This window comes from Macrobrachium nipponense, chromosome 6 (genome assembly GCF_015104395.2).
Source record: "Macrobrachium nipponense isolate FS-2020 chromosome 6, ASM1510439v2, whole genome shotgun sequence".
NCBI classification, from domain to species: Eukaryota; Metazoa; Arthropoda; class Malacostraca; order Decapoda; family Palaemonidae; genus Macrobrachium; species Macrobrachium nipponense.
In genome coordinates, this window is record NC_061108.1 from 81,652,207 (window position 1) to 81,679,596 (window position 27,390).

A 27,390-nucleotide genomic window follows, 5' to 3' on the forward strand; every position below is an offset into this window, starting at 1 on the left:
TAAGTGTTAGTAGTGATAAGACCAAGAAAGTCTAAGAGTAGACTTACCCCACCCAACAGCTGACTAACGAGGTCGTAGCAGATGGTGCAAGCCTCTGGGTGCCAAACGATCAGTCCATTGTGGGTGGTGGCACACGGAGCGTGGGTCCTACACTCCTCATGGGCGCAGGGGTCGTAGAGCGTTGCGTTGCAACCCGGGACCTGACAGTTGGTAGCCTGTAAGTGGAGATATACATGAGTATCAGGTGCACACTTACAGCCTAACAAATGCTCCGCTGCATGCCGGAGCGTGTAAGTTAGATTAAACCAGAGCCCCGCCGTAATACGTGTGGTAACTAGGCGGTTGGAGTTTGTCTAAGGCTACGCCGGAGACAGGAAAAAGATTCCAACCAGGAGTGGTGAGGAGCCATGAAACCACGACGGAGAACGACGGAGATAGCACATAAATTAAATTCAAACTAAAATTCACCGTAATATTAGGGTATATCCGTATATATAACGAAGTATAAAATTTTCCGTCTACTAGAAGAGTGCCCGGGTAAGGAGCGAGCTCTCCTCCGGTAGCGGAAAACAGGATATAGTAGGCAAGCAACAGACCACTAGTAATGTCCACCCCGCCCACTGGCGGAGCCAGACGGACCATAACCAAAGGGGCCCCCGGCTTCAGCGGAGGCTCCGTTCGTTACGGTAGGGGAATGGTGGGACTGAGGCAATAGGTGGGTGGTCCCGGCGTAATACGGCGGGAGAGAGAGAGAGGGGGGGGTGGCCTACCCCTCCCTGTCACTACAGCTACCCGCTCGGTAACCCGGTACCCGAGACAAGTGGTCGCCCTGTACCCCAGCTGGGATGGAGCTCCAGGCCTCCTCAGAGGGAGAGGGAGGTAGGCTACTGTGGTTGTCATGGCAACCAAGGAGATCCCCCAGACCCCTCCCTATACCTGGTAGGGAGGGAAGGGGAAGGGTAAGGTGCTAAGGGACACATGATCGCAGGTGGCCTAAGCCGCGATAGCAACACAACCATGGAGGGGCCACGTGAACCAGACTGTACCAACACATGGCACAAGCACCTAGGCTAGCCTAACACCCTAAATAACACTGATAATACATCGTAAAGGAGGAAAAGACACTTTTAGCAAAAGAGAAAGAAGCCCAGGAGGAGGCAAGCTGTTCCGAAGAACAGTTGACTACTCAGAGCCAGCGGTAGCCGATGAAGAGCAAGAGCTGGGATGCTGGGCCAGAAACACGGTATAGCCCTAAATACCAAACTAAGAGAAAATGGTAAAGGGCTGTGTCCTAGCTATAAAAACGATGTAATAAACGATGAACGTAAAAATAAAAAGCCCATAAGTATAAGATGTCCCAGTATGGGAGACCGGGAAATCTTAACACGAGGCGGCACACAGCCGCCACGAGTCAACCGGGAGACCGTATATGACCTATAAGAAGGAAAATACTGGTCCCTGGAAGACTAAAAAACTGTAAAATACTACTTATGAGGCACTTAACTTAGCCGATGCAATAGCAGCACGTTCCATCGTAAAAGACGAGATAAATCCACGAAAAAACAACACGAGAGGAAAAAGCACTCTAGCGCTGTGAAGCTAATGATTAAGGATGACCGCTAGGGGCGCTGCTGTCCGTGGCGTCGGTAGTAGTAGTAGTAGCGGCCGCATCACCCTTTAGTATCAGCTCTCTCTGGTGGGGATTTTATGTTGGAAGGTCTAAATGGTGAATGACTCGTGGTAGTGATCCCACTCGCCTATATTCTCATACCGACACTTCTTTTATAGAGTGAGCGAGTCAGTTTTACTGACATTTTCTTAATTTTGTTTTTCTCTGGTAATTTTAGATTAATTTTACCTAGAACGAGCTGAGCCCAGAAATATAAGAATGGTTTTGGATGAAAGGGAAATTATTATTATTAGAGTTATTCCATGAATTTTGTTAGTTTGTATTAATTTTAATTCTAATATAGTATGTCAGTATAATTTCAAGTGAAGTAAAATGACTTGTCATTTTAGATCTGTGGGATAGAAAGTCAAAACTCATCCCATTGGTGTCATTACTGCTAACGGATTAATTTTTGCTTTAGATGGAATTAATATGTGGTTCAAGTAAGATCTGATAATTTCTCATCTTTCCTGGCAAAATAGTATATTAACCTTTATTTGTTATCACAAACCCACTCATAAAATAGCCTTCAACATTAACACATCCAGGCACATTTAGCAGAAAGGACCGTTCCCCTGTGCATGTTCAGCAAACTCCTTATTCTGGAGGTACTCATTGCTGCTCCTCAATCTAATTTATGTCTTCTTTCAGTGTGGATATGTTGCTATTCTCGTGGATATGTTGCTATTCTCCTTTCTCTCCAGATTTTCAGTGTGTCTTGCTTGAAGTTTTGTGCCATGGTTAATTGTGTCCTTGCTGTCTACAAAGTGACCATGAGCAGCACTTCAGTGTTGTGTGTGCGTGGTGCTTCTTGAGCCATTTTTGATTGTGTCCTGGCTGCCTGCTAGTGACCATGAGCAGCACTTCAGTGTGCTGTGGGTGGTGTTCTTTTCATTTCTTATTCTTATGTGATGTACAGTGGGCCCCCTATATTCACGTTCTCCGGATTCGCAGATTTCTCTGTGGACCATACCTACCCATTATTTGCCAGGAATTCGCTTATTCGCAGGTTTTTCTAATGATAAATTATCACTAATTAGTGTATTTTGATTTTATTTTCATGACTAAATACATTTTTATGATACAAAAATTATTTTACTAATTTTCAAATATTAATATTGATCAATATTGTATAAGTAAGTTTTATAAGATTAAATATCACATAATAACAATAATAATTCTGTCTCTCTCTTACAGAGATGTATGTTTTTTGTATGATAAATAAATTATTTATTAATTTTCAAATATTAATATTAATGTAAAGAGCAATCAATTCATTAAAGAAAATACTACAGTGAATTTGTAAGATTTTAGTTTATAAATTTAAAAAATTATGTAAGAATGAAGGAAATTCCAGTCTTCTCTCTCTAACTCCAGGTACTAAAGCTGTCAAATATATCAAGTAATGTGACAGGAGGGGAGGGAGTGTGTTCTCTCTCTCTCTTACTTACTTATGTTTATTTGTTTTGTAGTATAAATATAAATGATTTACCTTATAACTAATTTTCAAATATCAATAAGATTAATAAAAAATGGCAATTCCCAGTCTTTTTATCCACTTGGAGGAAGGAGGGCGGGGAGTAAATGACAGTCAGTTTGATATGAGTTATTCTCTCTCTCTCTCTCTCTCTCTCTCTCTCTCTCTCTCTCTCTCTCTCTCTCTCTCTCTCTCTCTCTCTCTCTCTGTTATTGGCTGTAGGTATATATTTCTAGTGGTGAAATGTTTAGGGTGACTTTGGTGACTTTGAAATGATGTTAATAATGTAACCTTAATGATTAATACAGTAATAGGTTAGTAATTTTAGGTATATTTGAAGTAGGATGTTATTTAAGGTATACATTTGGTATCTGAACTTTCAAGATAGGCGGTTATAAGCATTTTTAGTGGTGGTTTTAACTCTTCCGGGCTTTAACTACTCACGGGGGTTTCTGGTACACATCCCTCGTGAATACGGGGGAACACTGTACTGTAGTACTAGGAATATTGAGTGAGTTATGCTACCTGAGTTTCCCTTATGCAGAGACCCCAATCCACTCACCATGAGTAATTTTGCTTGCCTTGTATGTTATATTGCTTCTCCTAATGTAGGTGTAACTTCAGAATGTATTTCAGTGTTTCAGGGTGTTGATTTTTCATCCTTGATGAGTAACCATCCTAGGCAAGGGTTTTTCTCCCTTGCCTCTTCATAGTATATCACTGTGTCAAGCTCCATTCTGCAGCTTCAGCATTTTGATGGACCTGTTACAGTTCTCTTGGGTTCAACAGTTCACTGCTGATGCTGCTGCTGCTGCTGCTGCTGCATGAGCAATTGAATCATGAAAAATAACCCCAACCCTCCTTTATAGCAGCCTAACAAAAGGAGCATTGTTGTCTACCAGTACTATAGATGTCATGTCCACAATGACAGTGTACTTGGCAAAAAGGATCTCCTACAAAAAGGGCCCATGGAAAATCATACAAGAAAGGCACACCACCACCATCATCTGTGACACTGTTATCAAAACAATCAGCAGTGCCCTCAGCCTAAGTTTGCTACACATTAGAACCCCTTAATACATATCCTCAAGCAGAAACCTGATTTAAATATAACGCAGGAGAAATTTCTCCTTCCAGCCAACATAAGCCATCCTACTTGCAATTAATATAACCTGCAAGCCTGAGTCACATAAACCAGACACCACCATGCTGCTCAAAACAGCAGAGAAAATACGGATTTATTTTATTTATTTTTTTTATCAATCCAAGCGGATAGTACCTTCTCAGCTTCCCCACAATTCAGTGGGCAGACAATTAACTGAGGCAATTTCTCAGTCATTGCCCACCAGAGGGATAATAAACAGGTTAAGACATGTCAGTACTACTATGTTAGTCAAATTGCATCCATACCTGGAAAAGCAGAATGCTACAAGCCAGTACAGAAAAGGAAATTGTAAATTGAATGATAAACTATGAAAGAGAAATAAAGAAAAATAATTAACAAGAAGGTAAACTGCAAGATAGATTTATAATAAATCAGCCCAATACTAGAAGGTAAACTAAGAATTGAAACGTGTCAGGCTGCGGAACAAAAAAAAATTTGTACCAAGAGTGACCTTTTGAAATTCCAGTACACAGTTTAGGAGATTATTCCACAATCTGGTCATAGCAGGAATAAAACCTTTGTAAAACTATGGTATGAAACTTCAAAGATTAAATTGCAAGACTAGTAAAAGAATAGAATAAATGATGTTTTTGCGCACATTTCCATATATAAAACTCTAAAAAAAGCGTAATATGAAAAGGCACAAATATTAGGAGAATGTGACCTACGCGTTTCGGAGATTTTCGGCCGAGAATCGGCTCGCGAAGGGAAAAATTTTTTTTTTTTCAAAAATTCTCCATAAATCGAGATATTGTTCTAGAGACTTGCAATATGTTTTAAACTGAAGATAAATGATTGAATATTACTAGATTGTATGATTTTTATGTTACAAATGCGTTTTTTGACCATTTCGGTTGAGTCAAAGTTGACCGATCGTAGTTTTTTTCGTACTTATCGTATTTTATATGCAAATATTTCAAAAATGAGAAATGCTACAACCTTCCAATATTTTTTGTTATATTGTGCATGTTTTTGCGCACATTTCCATATATAAAACTCTAAAATAAGCGTAATATGAAAAGGCACAAATATTAGGAGAATGTGACCTACGCATTTCGGAGATTCGCTGCCGAGAATCGGCGCGCGGAGGGAATAAAAATATTTTTTTCAAATATTCACCATAAATCGAGATATTGTTTTAGAGACTTGCAATTTGTTTTAAAGTGAAGGTAAATGATTGAATATTACTAGACTGTAAGTAATTTGCTTACCCCAAAAAAAAAAACAATCATATATATATATATATATATATATATATATATATATATATATATATATATAAGATATATATATATATTATATATATATATATATATATATATAGATATATATATATATATAATATATTTTTTTTATACGTAAAAATATATATATTACATTCTTCGATTCTGGTACCAATACATAAATAAAAGAAATGCAGGTGACACTTCTCTTTTCGCATACAATGAAATGTCTTATTATTATTTTATCATGCACAGATTCGGATATATAAAAAATTGTAATAAATATAAAAATAAATATAAAATAAATGCAGAATACTCACTCGTAATCCTGACTCTTTGTTCTATTCTTGTTTTCTCCCTCCTCCATTGAAGAGTCTTGCATTTTTTTCCACTCGACAAGACGAGGTACAGGTGGAGGAGGGAGACGCGCGCCCTCACTGCTGATGGACCCGGCGGCCCCGTGCGCCCTCCGCTGTCGGTTTGTGGGGCGCGCTCCAATACATGACCTTAGTGTGGTACTTTCGGTCACACTCCCCTCTCTGCAAAGAGCAACTTTGCAGAGACGACAGAAGAACCGGGTGTCTCTCCTTCTGCCATTCATATGGCACACCTGGCACCGTTTCTGCCTTCGCCCTTGTAAGGCCTCCAGTATGTGATCCCCTGGCTGCAGCCGACACACAGGGTCCACTACCCGACGAGAAGTGGTGATGGCGGGGCCAGCAGCAAGAGGGGCGTCGTCAGCAGGGGCGGCGGCAGCAAGAGGGGCGTCGTCAGCAGGGGCGGCGGCACCAGGGGCGGCGGCAGCAGGGGCGGCGGCAGCAGGGGCGGCGGCAGCAGGGGCATCGTCAGCAGGGGTGGTGGCAGCAGGGGCGGCGGCGGCAGCAGGGGCGGCGGCGGCAGCAGGGGCGCGGCAGGTCGAGCGAAGTTGGCCCTCCTATCTGCCCTTTCCTCTAGGGGCAGATCTGCAGCTCGGGGCGGGGGGTCAGTTATGGAAGGCCACTCTTCGGGATCGAAGTTGATGAGGGCATTCCAGGCTACCTCTAGGAACTGTATGTGGGTCAACCTTGGAAGATTGTCACCGCGGTACCCACAGTACAGTATGTAGGCATTTTGGAGGGCCAACTGAAGGATGTATTTGAGGAGCTTCTGTGTCCACCTTCTGGTTCTCCTGGCGAAGGGATAATACTGGATGAGCTGATCAAAGAGATCAACTCCTCCCATGTGCCTGTTGTAGTGCCCAATGACGGTAGGCCGCTCGATACGAAACTCCTCAAACACAACTCGGCCCTGTCGACGTGTCTTCTTCCGCTGTACGATCTCTTCTTGGATGGGTTCATGACTCGTTGTAATCATGGGGACGAGTCGGACACCCTTCCAACAGATGACGAAGACAGCGCCCTTCCGCCGCCACTCTGTCTCTCCTCTTGCCAGGTGTTGCGGATGACTAGCGAACCTCTTGAGGACATTCGGGGCCCCACGCACCAACCGAAGGGTACCACTGATGTGAACACCTGCTTCATACAGTTCCTGGGCCAGGGATACCGAGTTATAATAATTATCCATAAACAGGTGATATCATCCCTGGTTACGGAAACGTCCCACAAGATTGAATACAGTGTCACGCAGCATGGAGAAGACCCCGGAATACACTGAAAAGTCCACAACGTATCCAGTGTTGGCCTCGGTAATAAGAAAGAATTTCACACCATATTTCTTCGGCTTCTTGGGGTTATACACTTTTATACTAAGACGTCCTTTGTAAGGCATCATCCCCTCATCCAAAGACAGGTTCTTTCCAGGAATCACGAGATTAACTACACCGATCACGGATATAATCCAAACATTGGGCGCACTAAAATGAGGCGATCACTGTTATTCCGGGGTATGGCCCTTCGGTTGAAGGCGTTGAAGTACCTGTCCAACGCCAGGAAATTATCACGGGACATAACGCCAGGCACATTAGGCATACATAAAAAATAATTTCTCCTCCAATATTGCCTGACGTCGGCAGCAGGTGTCATATCAAAATAAATGTGCAGCCCCAAAAAATGTGCCATGTCAATGAGGTTGCAACCCCGCCAGTAATACGACAAGGTCGTCCTCAGCTCATACCGGCAGTACCGAGCGTAGTCCGCCGTCTCGTGTACCAGGTATTCCAGCAATTCCCGCGTCAGGAAAAGCTGGATGAACCCCAAAACAGTCAGGGGTTGCCGTGAAGGGGTGCATGTTAGGAGGGGTGGGGTCCTCCATCCACCCCTCGTCACTCTCCGACGACCGACCTTCACCTTGGCTGGCGCGACGAGCCGACCTTCTACGTGCCCGTGCGCGTGCGGGCACGATATTGCACTCTACCCTCCCCCATTGGCCCATCACCCTCACTTAGGCCTTCACTTTCTGTATCGTCCTCTGCGATAAAACTTGACCCCGTATCCCCATCCTCCCCCTCCTCAGATTCCCCCTCGTAAGCACTGAACCCACTGAATTCGAGCTCACTTTCGGGATGTGAGCCTCGAACGGACATTGGGGGCATATATTCATCCTCACTTTCATTGGGACTGATGTCCTCATCACTCGATGACCATCCGCCATCAAAATGAGGACTTGCGACATGTTCCCGATCAAGCTCCGATAGATATTCATCTATGTCCCTTGGTTGGAGGCCTTCCAAATGCTTACGAATGCCCCTAAGGACGCCCACATGCTTCCTAGGGGTAACCAAAGGCATACGCTGTGTTCCTAAAACACTTTCAGCCACACGTGGCCGCACAGAACGGCCTTGAGGCGCGGGGTCATGCTGGGTGCTTGGCCCCTCGCCAGCATCCAGGTCCAAAACTCGCCTTACACGATCCCTTCCGACGGGTAAAACGCGCCTTTCGCGGTCCACACGTCGTTGAGACATATCTAGGATTGTCCTGTAGCAACACAAATGATCTAAGTCTCTCACAAGTCCAGAAAAACACGCTTCTGACGAAAGATCGCTCTCGGATGATGAGCTACTGATGCTGGCTGGAGCGAGAAGAAGGGATATCGCGCATGCGCACTTGGGTCACGCTTCAAAACAAGACAAGGCCTTGATCCGTGAACTCCCAGCATCCCCCAAGGCGTGTGATTCAAAAGTTTTAGGCTGGTAGGCCTATAAGTATTTTTCTGCGAATTTAAAAAAAAACTTTTGTATGTCGACGTAAAATACTTCCAGTCGGCACCCGAGAGACAATTTATCTCGACGTAAAATACGTCCAGTCGGCGTTTAAGGGTTAAGAGCTTTACGTTATTTATCATTTATTGGTGTGAAAACAACAGTAAATGAGCTCTTCATGCTAGTAGTTTTTTTTTTCCACGGCTGTGTTTGATTTCATATAAAAGTTTCGGAGTTTTAACCATGTTGCCGATGCTTGATATTAGTCATTAGCAGTCTTAATATTTCTTTATCAGCTTCAGCTATGTTTTACATTTAAAATTATATTGCTGTGACAATCTCACAGCAAGTAAAGTTATTAGATAAATTATTTCAGTCCTATTCCCCATGAAATCATTTGTAACATACTGTTACGGTGTCGAAATATCCTGGTTAAAGGTCGACACAACGTTACGGCCTCTGAGGGACGACTGCTTCAGGTTCGATATGAAATAATAATAAAAAGAAAAATTTCAACACCAACAGTTGAAACTGGGGATACGAATATAGAAAGAAACTCTAACACAACAAAGGTTTATTTACAAGCTTACTTACAAAGGTAAGTGCAGAATGGTATCTCCTATTTACATAAAAAGATAGAATCTTACACTGCATGAACTGGGGGAACAGTGAGGCAATTCTAATACTTGCTAGTCAGTTTGGCAATTCGACGCGCTGGCTTCATAAATGTAGAGCGGCAATTGCAGTCGTCCTCTTGACTCCGTATTGCAGAAACTAGTCTACTTGAAAGGCAGGAACTCCCCAAAACCTGTAGCAGGACCTTTTCTTCTCTGAAGTCTGCTCGACGTCGAGAAAACACGGCCGTCCACTCCTGAAGACGACTAGACCAATATCCAACCAACTCTCGAACAACTCTTCTTTTGATCCTTCGTCGGTCCTTTTTCTCGTATCTCTCACGGATGATCTCTGCTGCTGCTGATCTTTCACTGATAATCTGATCTGTGGCTCTTACTCTCTGTGACTAACTGGAGTCTCTCTTTTACGATATCTCTCTCTCTTTTACAATCACTGTTTGCTCCTACTTCCTCCATCGTATTTATACGGCATCCCGGAGGCAGGGCCTACGGCGAGCGTCACAGGTTCCCGAGATTGCTAGAATTTCTTAGATGAATCTAGACGAGGTATTGCATCAGAAATCGCGGCGTTTCTCACGTCCCGACGAGATCCACAACACTCCTGCCGATTCTAGAACCATCATGATAACAGGCACCTCCAACACACTGCGCTAACGCCTCCTTGCTGCCGAATTTCCCGAAAATGCGTTCTCCTTTCCTTTAACTTCCTTTGCTATGAAGCAATTACTATCTCACATACCTACAGTAAGTGTTTACTGTCATACGCTGACTGAATACAAGAAACGGATGTTGCTATTGGATTCAGTTTTATTAGCAAACAAAGTGGGTTTTGTTCAGTTGTTCATGGCCATACACATTTATACAATGAGTGTAACGTTAAGACAATACTTATTAAACTTAGAAGATGGTGTAAAGATATGGAGGTAAAGAGTTAGACGATTGTCATTTGGCCTATTTTGCTCTTTTGCTGCCTTCCTTTTTTTTATTTTACTTTACCTTCTTTCATATTCTCTTTCTTCATTTTACTTTCCACCTTCTCTTAAGGCTTATCACTTGATTTTTAGTGCAACTGAGAAGTTTTCCTCCTGTTACACCTTTCAATCCTTTTACTGTCAATTTCCATTTCAGCACTGAATGACCTCATAGGTCCCAGTGTTTGGCCTTTGGCCTAAAATTCTATATTTAACTCAACTCTCTCGCTGTCTGATTGCATGCTGCTGCCTGCGCCCTCTGCGCGTGAGATATAGACTTATTTTCAAAATGTTGTTGTACTGATATTAATTACTAACCCCATTGTAAAATCAAATTATTGTAAGACAAATTACAGTAATTTGAATACTGACTGTATTCACAATCATGTCTTGAAGAATTTCCTGAGTTTGCTAATGATATTTGTCAAGATTATCGATGGGGACAGAGTCGGTCTAGTTTTTTTCTCTCCCAATTTCTTCTAAAAGTTCTAACGTCATTACACAAAAGTCTTTATCGAGTCATTCTTTGGAGGTGGCTTCAGAGTCTTCTCTCGCTCATCCTGTTTCTTTGCCATTAACATAGCAGAGCAAAGAATTTTCTTTGTTTCAATCCTGAAATTTGGGGGTTTTGGCGGCTCCTCTCTCTCTTTGGGGTTGAGGGAAGCAATTTTGTCAGGGCTGTCTTCTTAGCACCTTCTACAGGTCCTGTAGTTCTCAGGCTGCTGGTCTGGATGCTTCACAGGCGGTTGCGGAGTCTAACGCAACTCCTTATATTCATACTTTACTTGATTTGAGATGTAATGTGTCCTCTGCGGTTCTTATGGGTGCTAGGGCATTTGGGGTTTCGTCTGCACCATCGTTAGTACCATTTGTGTCCTTGGCCTCCTTTCGTTAGGGTTGATGGTAATTTCTTTCTTCGGCTCCCATCAGTTCTGAAGTTCGTAGCCTGTCTTTAGAGGCACTTTTATGTGCTGTGCAAGTAGGTTTTCTCCACCTGCACAACGTTGTCTTTCTTTTTGGAGGTTGTTGATCTCATTTGTTGGTTCAGGAATCTTAAATGTAGGACTCAGGTTCAATCTTTGATCACACCTATGTGTTTGGAAGCCTTGCTGGGTGCCAGTCATGACCCCAAGTCTTCTTTAGAGCTTCCTATGTCGGGCCATGCTCAGTTGTGGTAGGATCACAAGCTAAGCAAGGCCTTCCCACATTTACGTTAATCGATCCTGGCTGACAAATTCCCCTCAGCCACACTTTCCCCTTTACGTTGCTTAATTATCAACAGGACACCTGGTTCAGCAAGGCAAAAAATCTCAAAATCTTAAAACTCATATACTCGCCAGAAAAACTTGCACTCAATTAGAGCGATAAGCTGTGCTTTCAACGTGGTATGGCTGTCGAAAAAAGAACTCCAAAAGCAACCCAAAACACAAACCAATAAATGTAACGACACCGACACACAACAACACCAACACTGTTACCAACAAACCGCTAAATACCAACACAAAAAACACCAAAACAACCATCAAGACTACACACCAACTCACAAACATCAGACACAACAAATCGCTCACCAACAAACAACCACAGATGGACACAAGCATGACAGAACTCAATTACTCAAAACTTATGTGAAACAGATGACTGCACTGACTGACCACCTCTCACTCCGAATGCTTTCTTTGAATGACTGACTCCGAATGCTCACAACCAAGCCACTCAACGAGCCAGCACACCCGCAAAAAAAGCAGTTCACTCATCAACCACCCATTCATCATTCACACCCTCTTTCTCTCTCATGCTCTCCCTCTCTCTCTCCCCCTAAAAAGAAAAAAGCAGGCCCAAACCTTCCCTATAATATCTTGATAATAATAATAGTATACATAAAAATATAATAATATAATAAATGCGCAAAACATCCAAGACCCTTCCTATCGCTTCCAACAAATGCAAACAACCCAACAGGCACAGACGAAACAACCAGCTCTCTCTCTCCTCTCTCTCTCTCTCTCTCTCTCTCTCGTCTCTCTCCTCTCTCTCTCTCTCTCTCTCTCTCTCTCTCTCTCTCTCTCTCTCACACACACAACCCTTGAGAATGTTGTCATTGTAACCAATTCAACAATTCCCCCGTACAGCCCATCTTATAACATGTGAATGCTTTGGTGTTGGACTGGGATGGCTCTCTTTATTCAAAGGGGTTGTCCAAGTTTCTTCCTCAATCTCTCACATGGCATAGAAAGTATTATTCAACCAATTTGGTTCATCTGATGCCTCGTCACCTTAAACCAGAAGTGATTCGTCTCTGGCCTAGTTTAAGCTTAGAACAGGTTAGGTCAGAAGGCCCTTCTTTGTCATTTCAGGAAGCCTAGGCTATGAAGTGTAAAGCTGCTTCAATTTTTCAGATGGTCTCGTAGCTGGACTTATGGTCAACAGCAATAGCCAGGATCGCTTCTTATAGGTCGGTAGAGGGGTTAGTGAGTTCGTCTTCCCTCACTAAGTTGTTGCAGTCCAGTGGTAAGGTGTTCTCCTATCTGGCCCACCTTAGTGGTAACTTATGGGCTAACCTTCCACTAGCTAGGAGAGACGCAACTTTGTCAAAGGTGGTGGGTTCAGTGGTCTCTGAGTCCTTGATGGCACTCCGAAATGAGGATCTTCTGGATTCTCAAGTACTGTTTCCTAGGACAGAGTGAGAAAATGCGATTGATGGTGACGGGCTGATACCAGACAGGTTGGTCCACCAAGTAGTTTCGAAGTTGGAGGCACGTTAGCTTCGTCCCCCTCCTCCTCCGCCTCAGAGACAGGTAAGAAGATCTTTGCCTGTCAAGTCTCCTAAGGGTTCTGCTTCTGCTAGGGTCCCTCAGACCTCCTCTCTGGCTAAGTCAGATAAGCAGCGTCCCTTTCAATCCCGTCCCTACAAGCCTTGGATGGGATAGAAGAAGGGGCAGAGGTGGTCGTCAATAGTGTGGGCCCCTCTCCCGCTCCTTTGCCACAGGTAGGGGGATGCCTGGTGGGCCAGTGGGCCAAGTGGCAAGATTATGGAGCAGAGAAGTGGGTAATAGATATTCTGTGGGTGGGATATCTACTACCATTCGACTTCTCTCCCCCTGTCAGAGTCCATTGCTCAGTCAGATGTACCATTACAATTCTCCAAAGTTCTTAGCTCTTCGGGGGGAAGTGTTGAAGATGCTGGACAAGGTTGCGATAGAGGAATTAATGCGGCCTTCTCCAGGGTTTTACAGTCGCATTTTCTTGGTACCAAAAGCGACAGGCGACTGGAGGCCGGTAACCGACCTTTCCACCTTGAATCATTTTGTCAGGAAGACGAGGTTCAAGATGGAGACGCTGTGTACGGTGTTGCTAGCAGTGATGGACAACAACTTTTTGCTGTCAATAGACCTAAAGGACACTTACTTCCAGATCCCTATTCATCTGTAGTCCAGAAAGCTTCTTCACTTCGCTCTCTGAGAGGAAATATTCCAATTCAAGGTCCTATGCTTCGGGTTAACCATGTCCCCTCAGGTGATCTCAAGGGTCTTCTCCCTAGTCTCAACATGGGCTCATGCTCAAGGGATTCGCCTGTTGAGATACCTTGATGACTGGCTGGTCTTAGCGAGCTCCAGGAAGAAGCTGTTGCAAGATAGAGATTGTGTACTTCATTTTTGTTCGGAGCTGGGTAATGTAGTGAACCTAGTGAAGTCAAATCTGTATCCCTGCCAGAGGGGCCTTTATCTATGTTTGGTGATAGATACAGCAACGTCGAGAGTGTTTCCTTCAGACCAGAGGTTGGAGAAGTTGCGGGTGGTAGCACGCAATTTCCTTTCACAGCTAGAACAGCTGGCTCACCAGTGGCAGGTTCTGGGGATTTTGTCTTCCTTCGAGAAGCTGGTCCCTCATGGTCGTCTCCATCTTTTATCCCTCTTCAGAGAGTTCTTCTGTCTGAAGAGTTGAGGAAAGGCCCTTCGTTGGTGGTTGGACGATCAAAATCTCTTAGTAGGTGTCCCTTTGATTTCTCTCCCTCCAGACTTCTTTCTGTTTTCTGATGCCTCTCTCACAGGTTGGGGTGCTTATCTAGGAGACCTCATCACATCAGGCGTTTGGAGTATGGAATAGAATTTACTGCACATCGACATTTTGGAGTTGAATGCAGCTTTTCTGAGTCTGAAGGAGTTTTGGGAGAAGGTACAGGGTAATTTGGTGGTTCTGATGTCCGACAACACCACGGTGGTCGCCTATGTGAATAAAAAGGGGGGTCTGGTGTCTTGCCAGCTCCATTCATTGACGGTCGAGTTGCACCAGTGGGCAGTCAACAACTCTGTGGAACTCTCAGCAAGATACATCCCAAGCAAGAAGAATATGGTCGCCAACAAGTTGAGCCGTCAGCACCAGATCCTGGGAACTGAGTGGTATCTACATCGAGTCATTGCGGATAGGCTTTTTCAGGTTTGGGGGAGGCCTATGTTAGACCTCTTTGCAACTTGCCACAACAGAAAGAAGTTTATTGTTCGGTGATCCCAGATCCCCTAGCCCTGGCGGAGGATGCTTTCCTACACCCTTGGGACAACCTAGAGGTGTATGCCTTCCCTCTGTTTTGCCTGATCTATCAAGTGCTGAACAGGGTGATGAGGTCTCGAAACCTCAGGATGACATTTGTAACTCCTCTGTGGCTGCAGGCAGAATAGTTTCCAGACCTTCTGTTTCTGCTGTCAGAGGTTCCAAGAGAGATTTCCCCGTGGCAGCAGCTGCTTTGCCAGCCTCATGTCTCTTAACGGATGGAGACTATCAAATATCTTCTCCGAGAGAGAGGGTTTTCTCAGGAGATAGAAAGACGTATGTCCAACCATCTCAGGAAGTCCTCTTCTGCAGTCTACCAAGGGAAATGGGCAATCTACTGTGATTGGTGTTGTAGACAGGGTTTCTCTCCACTCAAGACGTCTGTTCAGTGCATAGCAGATTTTTTAGTCTTCCTCAGGGATGAGAAAGGCCTGTCGGTTTCTGCTATCAGAGGCTGCAGAGCTGTTTTAGGCTTGGTGTTATGCTTGAGAGGTGTAGCCATCTCCTCACCTTGGGAAATATCCTTGTTGCTCAAGGGTTTTGAACAGACCTGTTCTCCAAGGGAACTTGAGCCTCCTGCATGGGATGTTTCACTTGTCCTTAGGAGTTTCACTAGAGCTCCTTTCGAGCCCTTGCGTTGTTCGTCGGTCAGAAACTTGACACTGAAACCTTAGCTTCCTCGAAGAGAGTGGGAGAGTTTCATGGCCTTAGTTATGATGTGAAACATACCAGGGGTTGCGGGTCAGTGTCCTTCGAATTTGTCCCGGAATTCGTGGCCAAGACCCAGAATCCCTTGGTACATGACAACAGATCTGGTTGCAAAACAGTTTCATGATCGTCAACTGTTTCTGAATCTGCATCAGCTTCGCCCACGTTGAATCCCTCAAAGTCTCAGGCGGATACAGCATCAGGCCAGAGTTTCCTCCAAGAAAAATTCAAGGTTCATCTCGAAACCTCCTGCCAAGCTTGATCGATGAGTTGGATACATATCACGATATCAAAATGCTCCTTCCAAAATTCACAAAGGGTGAGGTTTGTGGTATTGGTGATGTCAAAATATCTCTTGAAAAGATGTTTTGTATACAGCCTCTTGAAGTTCGATATCACTTGCTGGTCCATGGGTTGGAGGAGAGGTGTGATGTTAGGCGGAAGATAAAGAACCTTGATGAAAGAATACTCTGCTAGGATATCTTCCTCAATGCCAGGAGGGTGAGCAGGGACTTTGCCCAACAACAGTAGACATTTCAGAGGGAGGCACTTATCTTCCAAGAATTTCTTCGCTGTTGGGCCGAAACACAGATTTACCCACTCGATGAACAAAAGTCTCGTTACCCAGGCTTTCGCATTAGCCCTCCACATCACTGGAAGCTTCTCCTTTAGCACTTTGTGGGCCTTGAAGGCTCGAGGAGTCTCGGAATGATACAAAAGTTGGGGCTTCAACTCACAATCCCCACTGGCGTTGGAAAAAGTGCAAGCGTAAGCCTGCCTTTCATAGGCTTATGCCTGGGTAGCTTCTTTTCTTCCTCCATGATGTACATCCGACGAGGCATTTTTTCCAAAAAAAGGCCAGTCTCATCACAGTTGAAGACTTGCTTAGAACTGTAGTCTTCCTTGATTGTCATCTCGTCAGACGTCTTAACAAAGGCTTGGGCCACTTTCGTGTCCAAGCTGGCAGCCTCCCCATGCCACACCACCGAATGGATGCTAGTCCGTTTTCAAAATTTATCAAACCAACCCCGAGAAGCCTTGAAGTCTGGGGTTGCCTTAAATGTCCCTTCTTCTGCGTCGTCTTTGGCCTGAGCACTCAGATCACTGAAAATGGCACTGGCCTTGTGGCAGATTGCCGTCTCGGTTATCATATCGCCAGCGATTTCCTTGTCCTTAACCTTTAAACGGCGAAGCGGTAAAAAAAAAAAAATTTCTCCCGTGTGCCGGAGGTGTTTCAGAGTGAGCGCGGAAGCGGAAAAAATATTTTTTTCAAAAAATCACAGCGCGCTTAGTTTTCAAGATTAAGAGTTCATTTTTGGCTCCTTTTTTATCATTGGCTGAAGTTTAGTATGCAACCATCAGAAATGAAAAAAATTATCATTATCATATATAAATAATGCGATATATGATGTGCAAAAACTAAATTTCATATATAATTGTATTCAAATCGCGCTGTGCGCGAAACGGTTAAAGGTAACAAGTTAAATTTTTTCCGTTGTAATTTACACTAAATTGCAATCATTTTGGTATATAACACATTGTAAAATGATAAAAGCAACACAGAGAAAATATTATCACAAAATAATGCAGGAATTCGTAACCCGCGGACGTAAACAAATATTTTTTTCAAAAATTCACCATAAATCTAAATATTGTCCTAGAGACTTCCAATTTCTTTCAAAATGAAGACAAATGATTGAATATTACTTTACTGTAAGAGTATTAGCTTACAAATGCGGTTTTCGACCATATCTGACAAGTTAAAGTTGACCAAATGTCGAATTTTTTTACATATATATTTTTATATGCAATTATTTCGGAAATAAGAAAAGCTACAACCTTCAAATATTTTTCGTTTTATTTTACATTAAATTTCGCACATTTTCATATATAAAACTCTATGAAATGCCTAATATGAAACGGAGCAAATATTCCGAGAATGGGACGTACGCATTTCGGAGATTTGTGGCGGAGAATCTGCGCGCAGAGGGAAGGAAAGTTTTTTTTTTTAAATTCACCATAAATCTAAATATTGTGCTAGAGACTTCAAATTTGTTTCAAGATGAAGATAAATGACTGAATATTACTAGACTGTAAGAGTTTTAGTTTACAATTGCGTTTTTCGACCATTTCGGTAGAGTCAAAGTTGACCGAACGTGGTTTTTTTTCTATTTATCGTCATTTATATGCAAATATTTCAAAAATGAGAAAAGCTACAACCTTCAATTACTTTTTTGCTGTATTCTACATGAAATTGCGCACATTTTCATATATAAAACTTTATGTAATGGCTAATTTAAAATGGTGCAAACATTACCACAATCACACGTATGATTTTTTTGGAAGAGTTACCGCGCTGACGTAAAGAAAATGTTATTTTTTTTCGTAAATTCACCATAAATAAAAATATTGTGCTACAGACTTCCAATTTGTTGCAAACTGAAGGTAAATGCTTGAATATTACTAGAATATAAGCGTTTTAGCTTACAATTGCGTTTTTCAACCATTTCGGTAGTCAAAGTTGACCGAAGGTTGAAAATTTGTCACTTATCATTTTTTATATGAAAATATTTCAAAATTGGTAAAAGCTACAACCATGGGTTTTTTTAGTTGTATTGTGCATGAAATTTGCGCACATTTCCATATATAAAACTTTATGTAACGGCTAATTTAAAATGGTGCAAACATTACCACAATCGCATGTATGATTTTTTTCGGAAGAGTTACCGCACGGATGTAAGGAAAAAGTTTTTTCATAAATTCACCATAAATCGAAATATTGTGCTAGAGACTTCCAATTAGTTGCAAAATTAAGGTAAATGATTGAATATTACTAAAATAAAAAAGTTGTAGCTTACAATTGCGTTTTTCGACCATTTCGGTAGAGTCAAAGTTGACCAAAGGTTGAAATTTTGGCAATTATCCTTATTTATATGAAAATATCTCAAAACTGATAAAAGCTACAATCATGAGTATTTTTTTGTTGTATTCTACATAAAAATGCACACATTTTCATATATAATACTTCATGTAACGGCTAATTTAAAATGGTACAAAAATTATGTCAAAGTGACAAAATAATTTCCAAGATGTGTCATAGATACTTTTTAGTGCGGCAAGAAAGAAATTCGCGCTTGCGCGCCTGCGTAACGATTGTAAACAAAACAACACCTTGATCCATGAACTCCCAGCATCCCCCAAGGCGCGTGATTCAAGAGTTTTCGGCTGGTAGGCCTAAAAGTATTTTTCCGCGAATTTTTAAAAAAACTTTTGTATGTCGACGTAAAATACGTACAGTCGGCACCCGAGAGAAAAAATGTCGACGTAAAATACGTCCAGTCGGCGTTTAAGAGTTAATCCATATGAAAAGCTGCCTCTCCAAATTATCATGCATGTGACTCCTCTTGTTGGAAAAAATATTCACACCCTTGGAAGGTGCAGCTGCTTTGATAGCTTCCTTCTGCTTAAGGATGGTGCCTATCATCGATGGATTTCGGCCGTATTCCTTAGTGATCACACTCAACCGCATGCCAGCTTCATACTTCTTAATTATCTCCATCTTCATCTCCATAGAAAGCATCCTCCTCTTTCCGTGAACTTCAGCAACATTCTTGGGACTCATGGCTAATAAAGTAAGTAATTAAGTTCACACACAACATGATAAAGTAACTTTCAGTATACAAAGAAAGCGAAATCACTAACACGAATTTACGTTAACGAACGAAATCTACGTGATCGAACAAATTCCTCGTGTGTACGATAACACTGCCGAAACGAAATGGACGAGGAACTCTCTTACATAGATGCATGATGGGACAGATGCTGACCAATAGAGGAGCAGGATCTTTGGTGGTAACTAGCATCAGGAACATATTTTAAAATTGTTCTCGGCGGCCCCAGGGGAATCTCGGACTTTACAGTACACCCTTTCGCAACCTGAATTATTTTCGTACACAGAAACAAAAAAATCTTCATCTTTGCCTTCATAACCTGGATTTTTTGTACGTAGGGACTTTTGTATGCAGGGGTATGACTGTATAATGAATTTACACTTCCATATTATAGGGTATTTGCATTGTTTTGTTGGACACAAACAAAAAACAGCATTTTTGAAGTTTTGGATGACCAAACATGACACTTCATGTAACAGAAGTTGTGATCTATTAATTTCCACTCTGCTCAGTTTTTGCCAGTTTTGTTAACTTTCTATTTGTTCCATTGAATCAGTTATTTAGACTTTCAACCGTTTAATGGAAGTTTTTATATCCAAGTTACAAGTTGAAGTGAGTTTATATTTTTTGCAAATACAATAAATCAGTACATAATAAATGGATATTTATTTATGGATAACTTTTCAGGTAATTCCGCTATGTACTATGCTGAGTTAACTCTCATATGAGAAAGTTTGTAGATTACGTATATAAATTACTCAAACATTGATTTATGCAATGATGAAGACAGGGTAAAAGATAAGTTTTTTCGCCAAAGATGCTAAATAGAATTTCACAATATTTTTCCTGCCTCTCAATGCACAGATCACTCAAGATATAACTTATTGTTGAAACTCTACATGGATACTAAAATCCAAAATAGATCTCTGTGAAAGCACTGTGCAAAAGCTACTTTTCAACATTCTATATACTAGATGCATATAACCATCTCCTGCTTTAAATATATTGTAAGGAAACAGTATAAGTTTTGTTTTGAAATTAAAATGTTGGATGGATTAGCTCTTTATAAACTATAATGTTTTAATTAAGAGAATAATGCAAGATCATCCATTCAAGGGTTAGAGTAAGTGGTTTGTATCTAGTTAGACATGGAGATTGATTTAAACTCTGTGTAGTGTCTGTTGCTTTAAAATTTCATGAAAATATACAGTTCTTAATTTTAGACTTTTGTTTCAGTTCCAGTTAATACATTATACTGTAAAGCATAAAATTATATAACTACATATGTCAACAACCCTTTTCATGAAGATTGTATGAAAAATTTTGAGAAATTGCCCCTTAATAGTTAAATTTACAGGTAGCATCATGCTAATTATTCATTCATCCACTATATAATAAATTTTCCAAATTCTGAGATCAAACTAAACGTTTTTCCTTCTGCTGTTTACTGCACTTTGGTTGAAGAAGATAAATTAATCTAAATCAATTGGTTTGTTAAATATAAATGACATTTTAGCCTAGGAAACATGAGTTTCAGGTTTTAAGATAGCTCAGTGTATTTCTCTGCTCTCAGAGGTGTAAGACAAGGCAGTGAACTACACTGTGGATGTCAAGAATCCTGTCTTAACATTTCTTATAGAAATGTAATGTCACTCTCACTATGTGTACTGTATTTTGTAATATTTAATCTGTACAGTATCTGACTGTTGGAATATGAAGCTCTTATGATGTACCTGACCATAGAAGAGTGTAGCTTAACTAGATTTCTTTACTGTTGACAAAAGTTATTTCTGCAAGTCAGTTTCCAGAGTGTTCAGTGCTACAACCAGTAAATTTAAGGGTGGGAAAGGTTTTAAAAGTGGTCGCTTGTATGATGCTACCCTATTTTTGAGTGTTCATGATTGCTTTTTTTGTTTTGTTTTTCCAAGCTTTAAAGAATTTACATTTTGAATTGCAGGCACGTGTGGTGGTTCATGGCAATTGTGTATGTATATTTATATGCTTTAAAAGTTACTAATTTTACTTATTTCATTTACCCATGATCCTTTTCGTAACTTTTAAATCACCTGCACTTTGTATTGCTTGAATATAAATTGAAAGTAGTTTAGTTTCACTAACTTTTGATAATCAGCTTGTGGAAGTTTTGAAGGATTTTAACCATCAACTTTACCCTTGCAGTTATTTAGTAGTAGTATACAGTTTTATGCCATATGGTATTCAGAAACTAATGCCAAATGGTATTAAATTCTATGAAAACTTCCATATAATACTCTCATGAAAACTTTCCATAATAATCTCTTATTCAGTCATTGGACTTGAGGAAAAACATGCACTAATTTGTGGAGAGAGAGAGAGAGAGAGAGAGAGAGAGAGAGAGAGAGAGAGAGAGAGAGAGAGAGAGAGAGAGAGAGAGAGAGAGAATGTGTTTCTGTTAATTACCATTCATCCTTCATTAGCCCTCTTTTTGTTGCTTTACCTGGATTTGTTCAGTTTTCATACATCTCCCCATTTAGTTCTTTGGTACATTCATTGTTCATTCGGTGTATGCCTGGATGTATTTGTGGGCATGTGTATGTATGTTTGTTTTTCCTTCCAAGAATAATAAGTTAAGTATATCTTAGTTTAACCAGACCACTCAGCTGATTAACAGCTCTCTTAGGGCTGGGCCGAAGGATTGGATATTTTTACGTGGCTAGGAACCAACTGGTTACTTAGCAATGGGACCTACAGCTTATTGTGGGATCTGAGCCACATTATATCAGGAAATGAATTTCTAATCACCAGAAATAGATTCCTCTGATTCCTTGTTGGCAGAGCGGGGAAGTAAACTCAGACTACCAAATTGGTAGACAAGCAAGTAACCCACTCGTCCAACAAGGAACCAAGAATACTAACGAGTAGAAATATAATAATGATGGTAACAGTAAAAGTGTTAATTTGGCCTCTTAAGGACATTTTGTTCACTCCAAGAAGTTAACAACTGATGTAAATTTTGCAGTTATGTTATAGAGTATAAAATGTTAAAAATGTATACAAATGGTATAAATATTGCTCTTGTTCAAGTTTCTCAACATTATTGGCACCATATGCAATATCATTTACACACTACCCAGTATCTATTCACAAACATAATCCAAAATATGTTAGTAAAGAATATATTAGGATGGAGGAACAGATATCAAGAGCAAAAACTCTGAGACAAAGTTTTAGTACAAGAGAAAAGAAAAGCCTTAAAATGAAAGGAAAGAATATATTTTAGCACCAAACTGTACAAAACAGTGAAGGATGAACTGTAGGGAAAAAGCTGTCAAAGCTGCCACAAATTCTTTTCATACTATCACCACTATACATACTCTGAACATAAAAGGCACATAAAACACTATTTGAACATTGCAATCATATATTTCAAGCACTTCCTTCTGTGCCCCAGACCACTGGTAAAACATTGACAGATGATGTCTTACAAGAGTATATATACAAAGCATATGTAGGTGTGGTGGTAAGTATCTGTTGGTTTGCAGGTGACAGTTGACCCAGGATTCCCTGGTGTTTTCTGGCCTCATTAACTCCCACCATACGTTATTGAGAAGGCTATTAATAAAACAAATACAATATATACTACAGAGGCCCCACTTACAACAGGCAAATAGATTTTAATAACAAAAAAAAATTTTTGTATGATGAAAACATCCAAAAACAACAGAACACCTCATGTCTAACAATATTTTCATGTTCTGTTATCCCAAATACATTGGGAGTTTGCTCATTAACGTATATATGGAGCAGAAGGAGGGAGACACGCAAGAGTTTTTGTCATCCTTCACCGAAGTTGTCGATCTCATTCGTGGGTTCAACAATTTGGAGAGTAGGACTCAGGCTTGCTCGTCTTTCACTTCTTCTTGCTTGGAAGCCTTGCTGGGGGCTACGCAAGATCCCAAGTCGTTTCAGGTTCCCTTATCAGGGCATGTCCAGTCAGTCTTGCACAAGATGAACACCTCTGTGTCAGATTGGGACGGGTCTCTTTGCTCAAGGGGATCTTCTAAGTTGCTTCCCCCTCCACTTACACTCATGAGGCACAGGAAGTATTATGCTACAAACTCTGCCTACTTGATGTCTCGTCATCTTAACCTGGACGTCATTCATCCGAAGCCAGGGTTGACTTTGGAGCAGGTGAGGTCAGTGGCGCCGTCCATGTCTCCGCTGGATGCCTCAGCTTTGGCGTCTATGGCAGCCTCCATATTAGAGACGGTGTCTTGGTTGGACTTCTGGTTGACGGTCATTGCCAAGATAACATCTGAAAGGTCCCCAGAGGTGTTGGTGAGTGCTTCTTCTCTTGCCAGTTTGTTGCAGTCTGGGGGCAAGGCGTTCTCGTACCTTGCATACCTCAGCATCAATTTATGGGTTATTCTTCTCCTGTTCAGAAGAGACGTGGCTTTGTCCAGGATAGCAAGATCGGTTGACCCTGAGTCCTTGTGAGCGCTAAGGAATGGGGACCTTTTAGAATCTCAGTTTCTGTTCCCATGGACTGAGCTGGAGGACGCGATAGACCAATGCCGGGCTGACACCAAGGACAGATTAGTGCACCAGGCTGTGTCTAAGTCGGAGTCTCGTCCTCGGAGACGTCCCGCCCTTCCTCCTCCCCCTGCTCAACAGCATTCACGGAGATCATCGCCTGGTAGACCGTCTAGGAGTTCAATTTCATTAGGGCCTTCCCATTCGTCTCAGTCTAGATCAGAGGATCAACGTCCATTTAGCTCCCTCTCTTACATGTCAAGAAGGGGCTCCAGGGGCAGAAATAAGGGGGGTCGTCAACAGGTTAGGTGTCTCTCCCTCTCCTTTGCCATGGGGTGGGGGGCGTGCCTAGCAGGCCAGTGGGCCAAGTGGCAGAGTTATGGGGTGGAGAAGTGGGTAGTAGATGTCCTACGGATGGGGTATCTACTACAATTCGACTTCTCTTCCCCGCTCTCGGACAAACCTCTTCTCAGGCGGGTGCATCCCCCAGATTCTCTGAAGTTCCTGGCTCTCCGGGAGGAAGTGCAGATGCTGGACAAGTATGCAATAGAGGAAGTGGTGCGTCCGTCTCCTGGGTTTTACAGCCTCATCTTCTTGGTGCCCCAGGTGTCTGGGGGTTAGAGACCTGTGATCAACTTATCTACCTTGAATCATATCATCAGGAAGACAAAGACCAAGATGGAGATCTACCTTGAATCATATCATCAGGAAGACAAAGTTCAAGATGGAGACCCACCTTGAATCATATCATCAGGAAGACAAAGTTCAAGATGGAGACCCTGTGATTGGTGTTGGCAGCTGTGAGGGTAAGCGACTTCATGCTGTTGATAGATTTAAAGGATGCATATTTCCAGATCCCTATTCATCCGTCGTCCAGGAAGTTCCTTAGCTTCCCTCTTGGAGACAAGGTTTTCGAGTCCAAAGCCCTGTGCTTCGGGTTGACCACAGCCCCTCAGGTGTTCACTAGGGTCTTCTCTCTAGTCTCAAGTTGGGCCCATGCTCAGGGGATCCGTTTGCTGAGGTACCTCGACGATTAGTTGATCTTGGCAGGTTCCAGGGAGAAGCTGCTGCAGGACAGAGATCATCTGCTTCGGTTTTGTCTGGAACTAGGCATCATGGTAAACCAAGAGAAGTCAAACCTCTTACCCAGTCAAAGGATTCTCTATCTGGGCATGGACATTGATACGACAGTCTCAAGAGTTTTCCCGTCGGATCAGAGATTGGAGAAGTTGTGAGTGGTGGCGCGCGACTTCCCATCACAACCACATCAGTCAGCTCATCTGTGGCAGGTTCTTCTGGGAATTTTGTCTTCTTTGGAGAAGCTGGTCCCTCATGGGCAACTTCATCTTTGGTCTCTGCAATGGAGACAGGGAATTTTGGTCTCCGGCGGGGGATTTGCTACTAATAAGGGTTCCTCTGTCCCTGGAAGTGAGAGAAGACCTTCATTGGTGGTTGGACAATCAGGATCTCTTGAAGGGTGTTCCTCTGCTTTCTCTTCCCCTGTACTTCCTTTTGTTTTCAGACGCCTCCCTCGCAGGTTGGGGTGCTCATTCGGGTGGCCTCATTACTTCGGGCATTTGGAGTTTGGAGAACAAACAGCAGCATATCAACGTCTTAGAGTTAAAGGCAGCCTTTCTGGGTCTGAAGGAATTTTGGGAGAAAGTAGAGGGTCATTCTGTTGTTCTCATGTCGGGGTGATCGCTTATGTGAACACACAAGGGGGGCCTGATTTCATGGCAACTTCACACCTTGACAGTCAAGCTTCACCAGTGGGCGGTCAGCAATTCGGTAGAGCTCTCAGCTAGGTATATCCCAGGCAGAAAGAATGTGGTCGCAGACAAGCTCAGTTGTCAGGATCAGATCCTAGGCACAGAATGGTCTCTTCATAAGGCAGTGGCAGACAAGCTCTTCCAGGTTTGGGGGAGATCCATTCTGGACCTTTTTGCAACCCAGGTCAACAGGAAACTGGAGATATTCTGTTTGGTGGTCCTGGATCCTCTGGCATTAGTGGAGGATGCATTCTAATATCCCTGGGACAACCTGGAGGTGTATGCCTTCCCTCCGTTTTGTGTGATCCTTCAAGTCCTGAGCAGGTTGATGAGTTCGCATAGTCTCAGGATGACTTTGGTAGCCCCTCTGTGGCTGCAGGTGGAATGATTTCCTGATCTGCTGTCGTTGTCGGAGGTACCGAGGGAGATTCCCCCCTGGTGGCATCTTTTGTGTCGGCCACACATAGAAAGGTTCCACCAGTCAATAGAATCCCTGTCCCTTCACAGTTGGAGGCTATCAAGTATCTCCTTGGAATGAGAGGCTTTTCTCAGAGGACAGCAGGGCATATTTTCAGCAGCCTCAGAAAGTCAACCTCTGCTGTTTACCCAGGCAAATGGGTGATTTACTGTGATTGGTATTGTAAACAGGGTTTTTATTCACTCGGAACAAGTTAAAAGATCACACTTAGTATTCGGCGTCGGTGACCCTGGTAGTTGTGACGTCAGAAAACCCACAATCAATCAATTCACTCGGAACTTCTATATATAGCAGACTTTTTGACCTTCCTCAGAGATGAGAAAGTTTTTTCTGTTTCCGACATTAGAGGCTACAGGGGCCCCCTGAGTTTAGTGTTAAAGTCTTAAAGGTATCAGCATCTCATCCTGGGAAATTCTCCTTGCTAGTTAGGGGGTTTGAGCAGTCGTGTTCTCCTAGAGAGCTCAAGCCACCAACGTGGGATGTTTCCGTGGTCTTGAGGAGTTCTACTAAAGCTCTGTATGAGCCTTTGTGTCATTCGTCTGACAGGAACTTGGCACTCAAAACGGTTTTCCTCCTGGCCCTGACATCTTCAAAGTGAGTTGGGGAGCTGCACAGCCTGAACTACGATGTGAAGAACACCAGGGGTTTGGGGTCAGTGTCCTTCGAATTTGTTCCGGAATTTGTGGCTAAGACCCAGAATCCCACAGTGCACGATGATAGTTTCGCCTCCTTTTCCATTCCATCACTGGATGACTTTGTGGGCGGTGATTCTCAAGAGCTTTTGCTATGTCCTGTCAGGGCTCTGCATTGCTACCTTAAAAGGACACGGCATCTTAGGCCAGGTTGTCGTAGGCTTTTTGTTAGCACGGGGCGTACGAAGAAAGAGGTGTCCAAGAATACAATCTCTGTTTGGATACGCACATGACGTTAGGGGTAATGGTCCCTATCTGGCTTTCAAGAAGAATTTGGCTGTTCATAGAGTGCTGAGCGCTGGTACTTGGTTACACCAGTCGACGTTCACCTTTTTCTATCGTAAAGATGTTGCCCATAGATCTATGGACATGTTTTCCCTAGGTCCTGTGGTGGCTGCCCAACAGATTGTGTAACTCATTGTTGCCCTTAACAGGGCACATTTGTATCTTACCTAAGATGATTGTGTATATGAGAGAATGAGTGAGTTGGCTGGTCTCTTTCTTTCTCTTTTACCTTTCCTTCTTCCTATGGGCGGGTTGAGGAATAGACACGTCATTCGCTGGACTGGTCTGGTAAAGGTGAGTAAGGTAGTCATGCTGATAGTATGGTTGCTTGGTATGCAAATAACCAACCTTCTATTTGGTAGCATATACTCTGCTCCTTAGCAAGGGGGAGCAAGGAGTAGTATCAAACCCTGGCGCTTTGGTTTGTTGTTAAACAGTCAAAGTTTCTCTT

General features: G+C 42.5%; 1 protein-coding gene across 4 annotated transcripts in view; it reads left to right on the forward strand.

Moving 5' to 3' along the window:
• LOC135216276 (intermembrane lipid transfer protein VPS13D-like) overlaps positions 1-27,390 on the forward strand; it is a 999,641-nt gene that overhangs the window by 864,704 nt on the left and 107,547 nt on the right. For 3 of the 4 annotated variants that reach the window (XM_064251439.1, XM_064251440.1, XM_064251441.1), the window contains one exon: positions 21,161-21,187. The exons of the other annotated variant lie outside the window; for it this stretch is intronic. In XM_064251439.1, the coding sequence (XP_064107509.1) occupies positions 21,161-21,187 (27 nt within the window). The remainder of the gene's footprint in view (positions 1-21,160; positions 21,188-27,390) is intronic. 4 annotated transcript variants of the gene reach the window in all.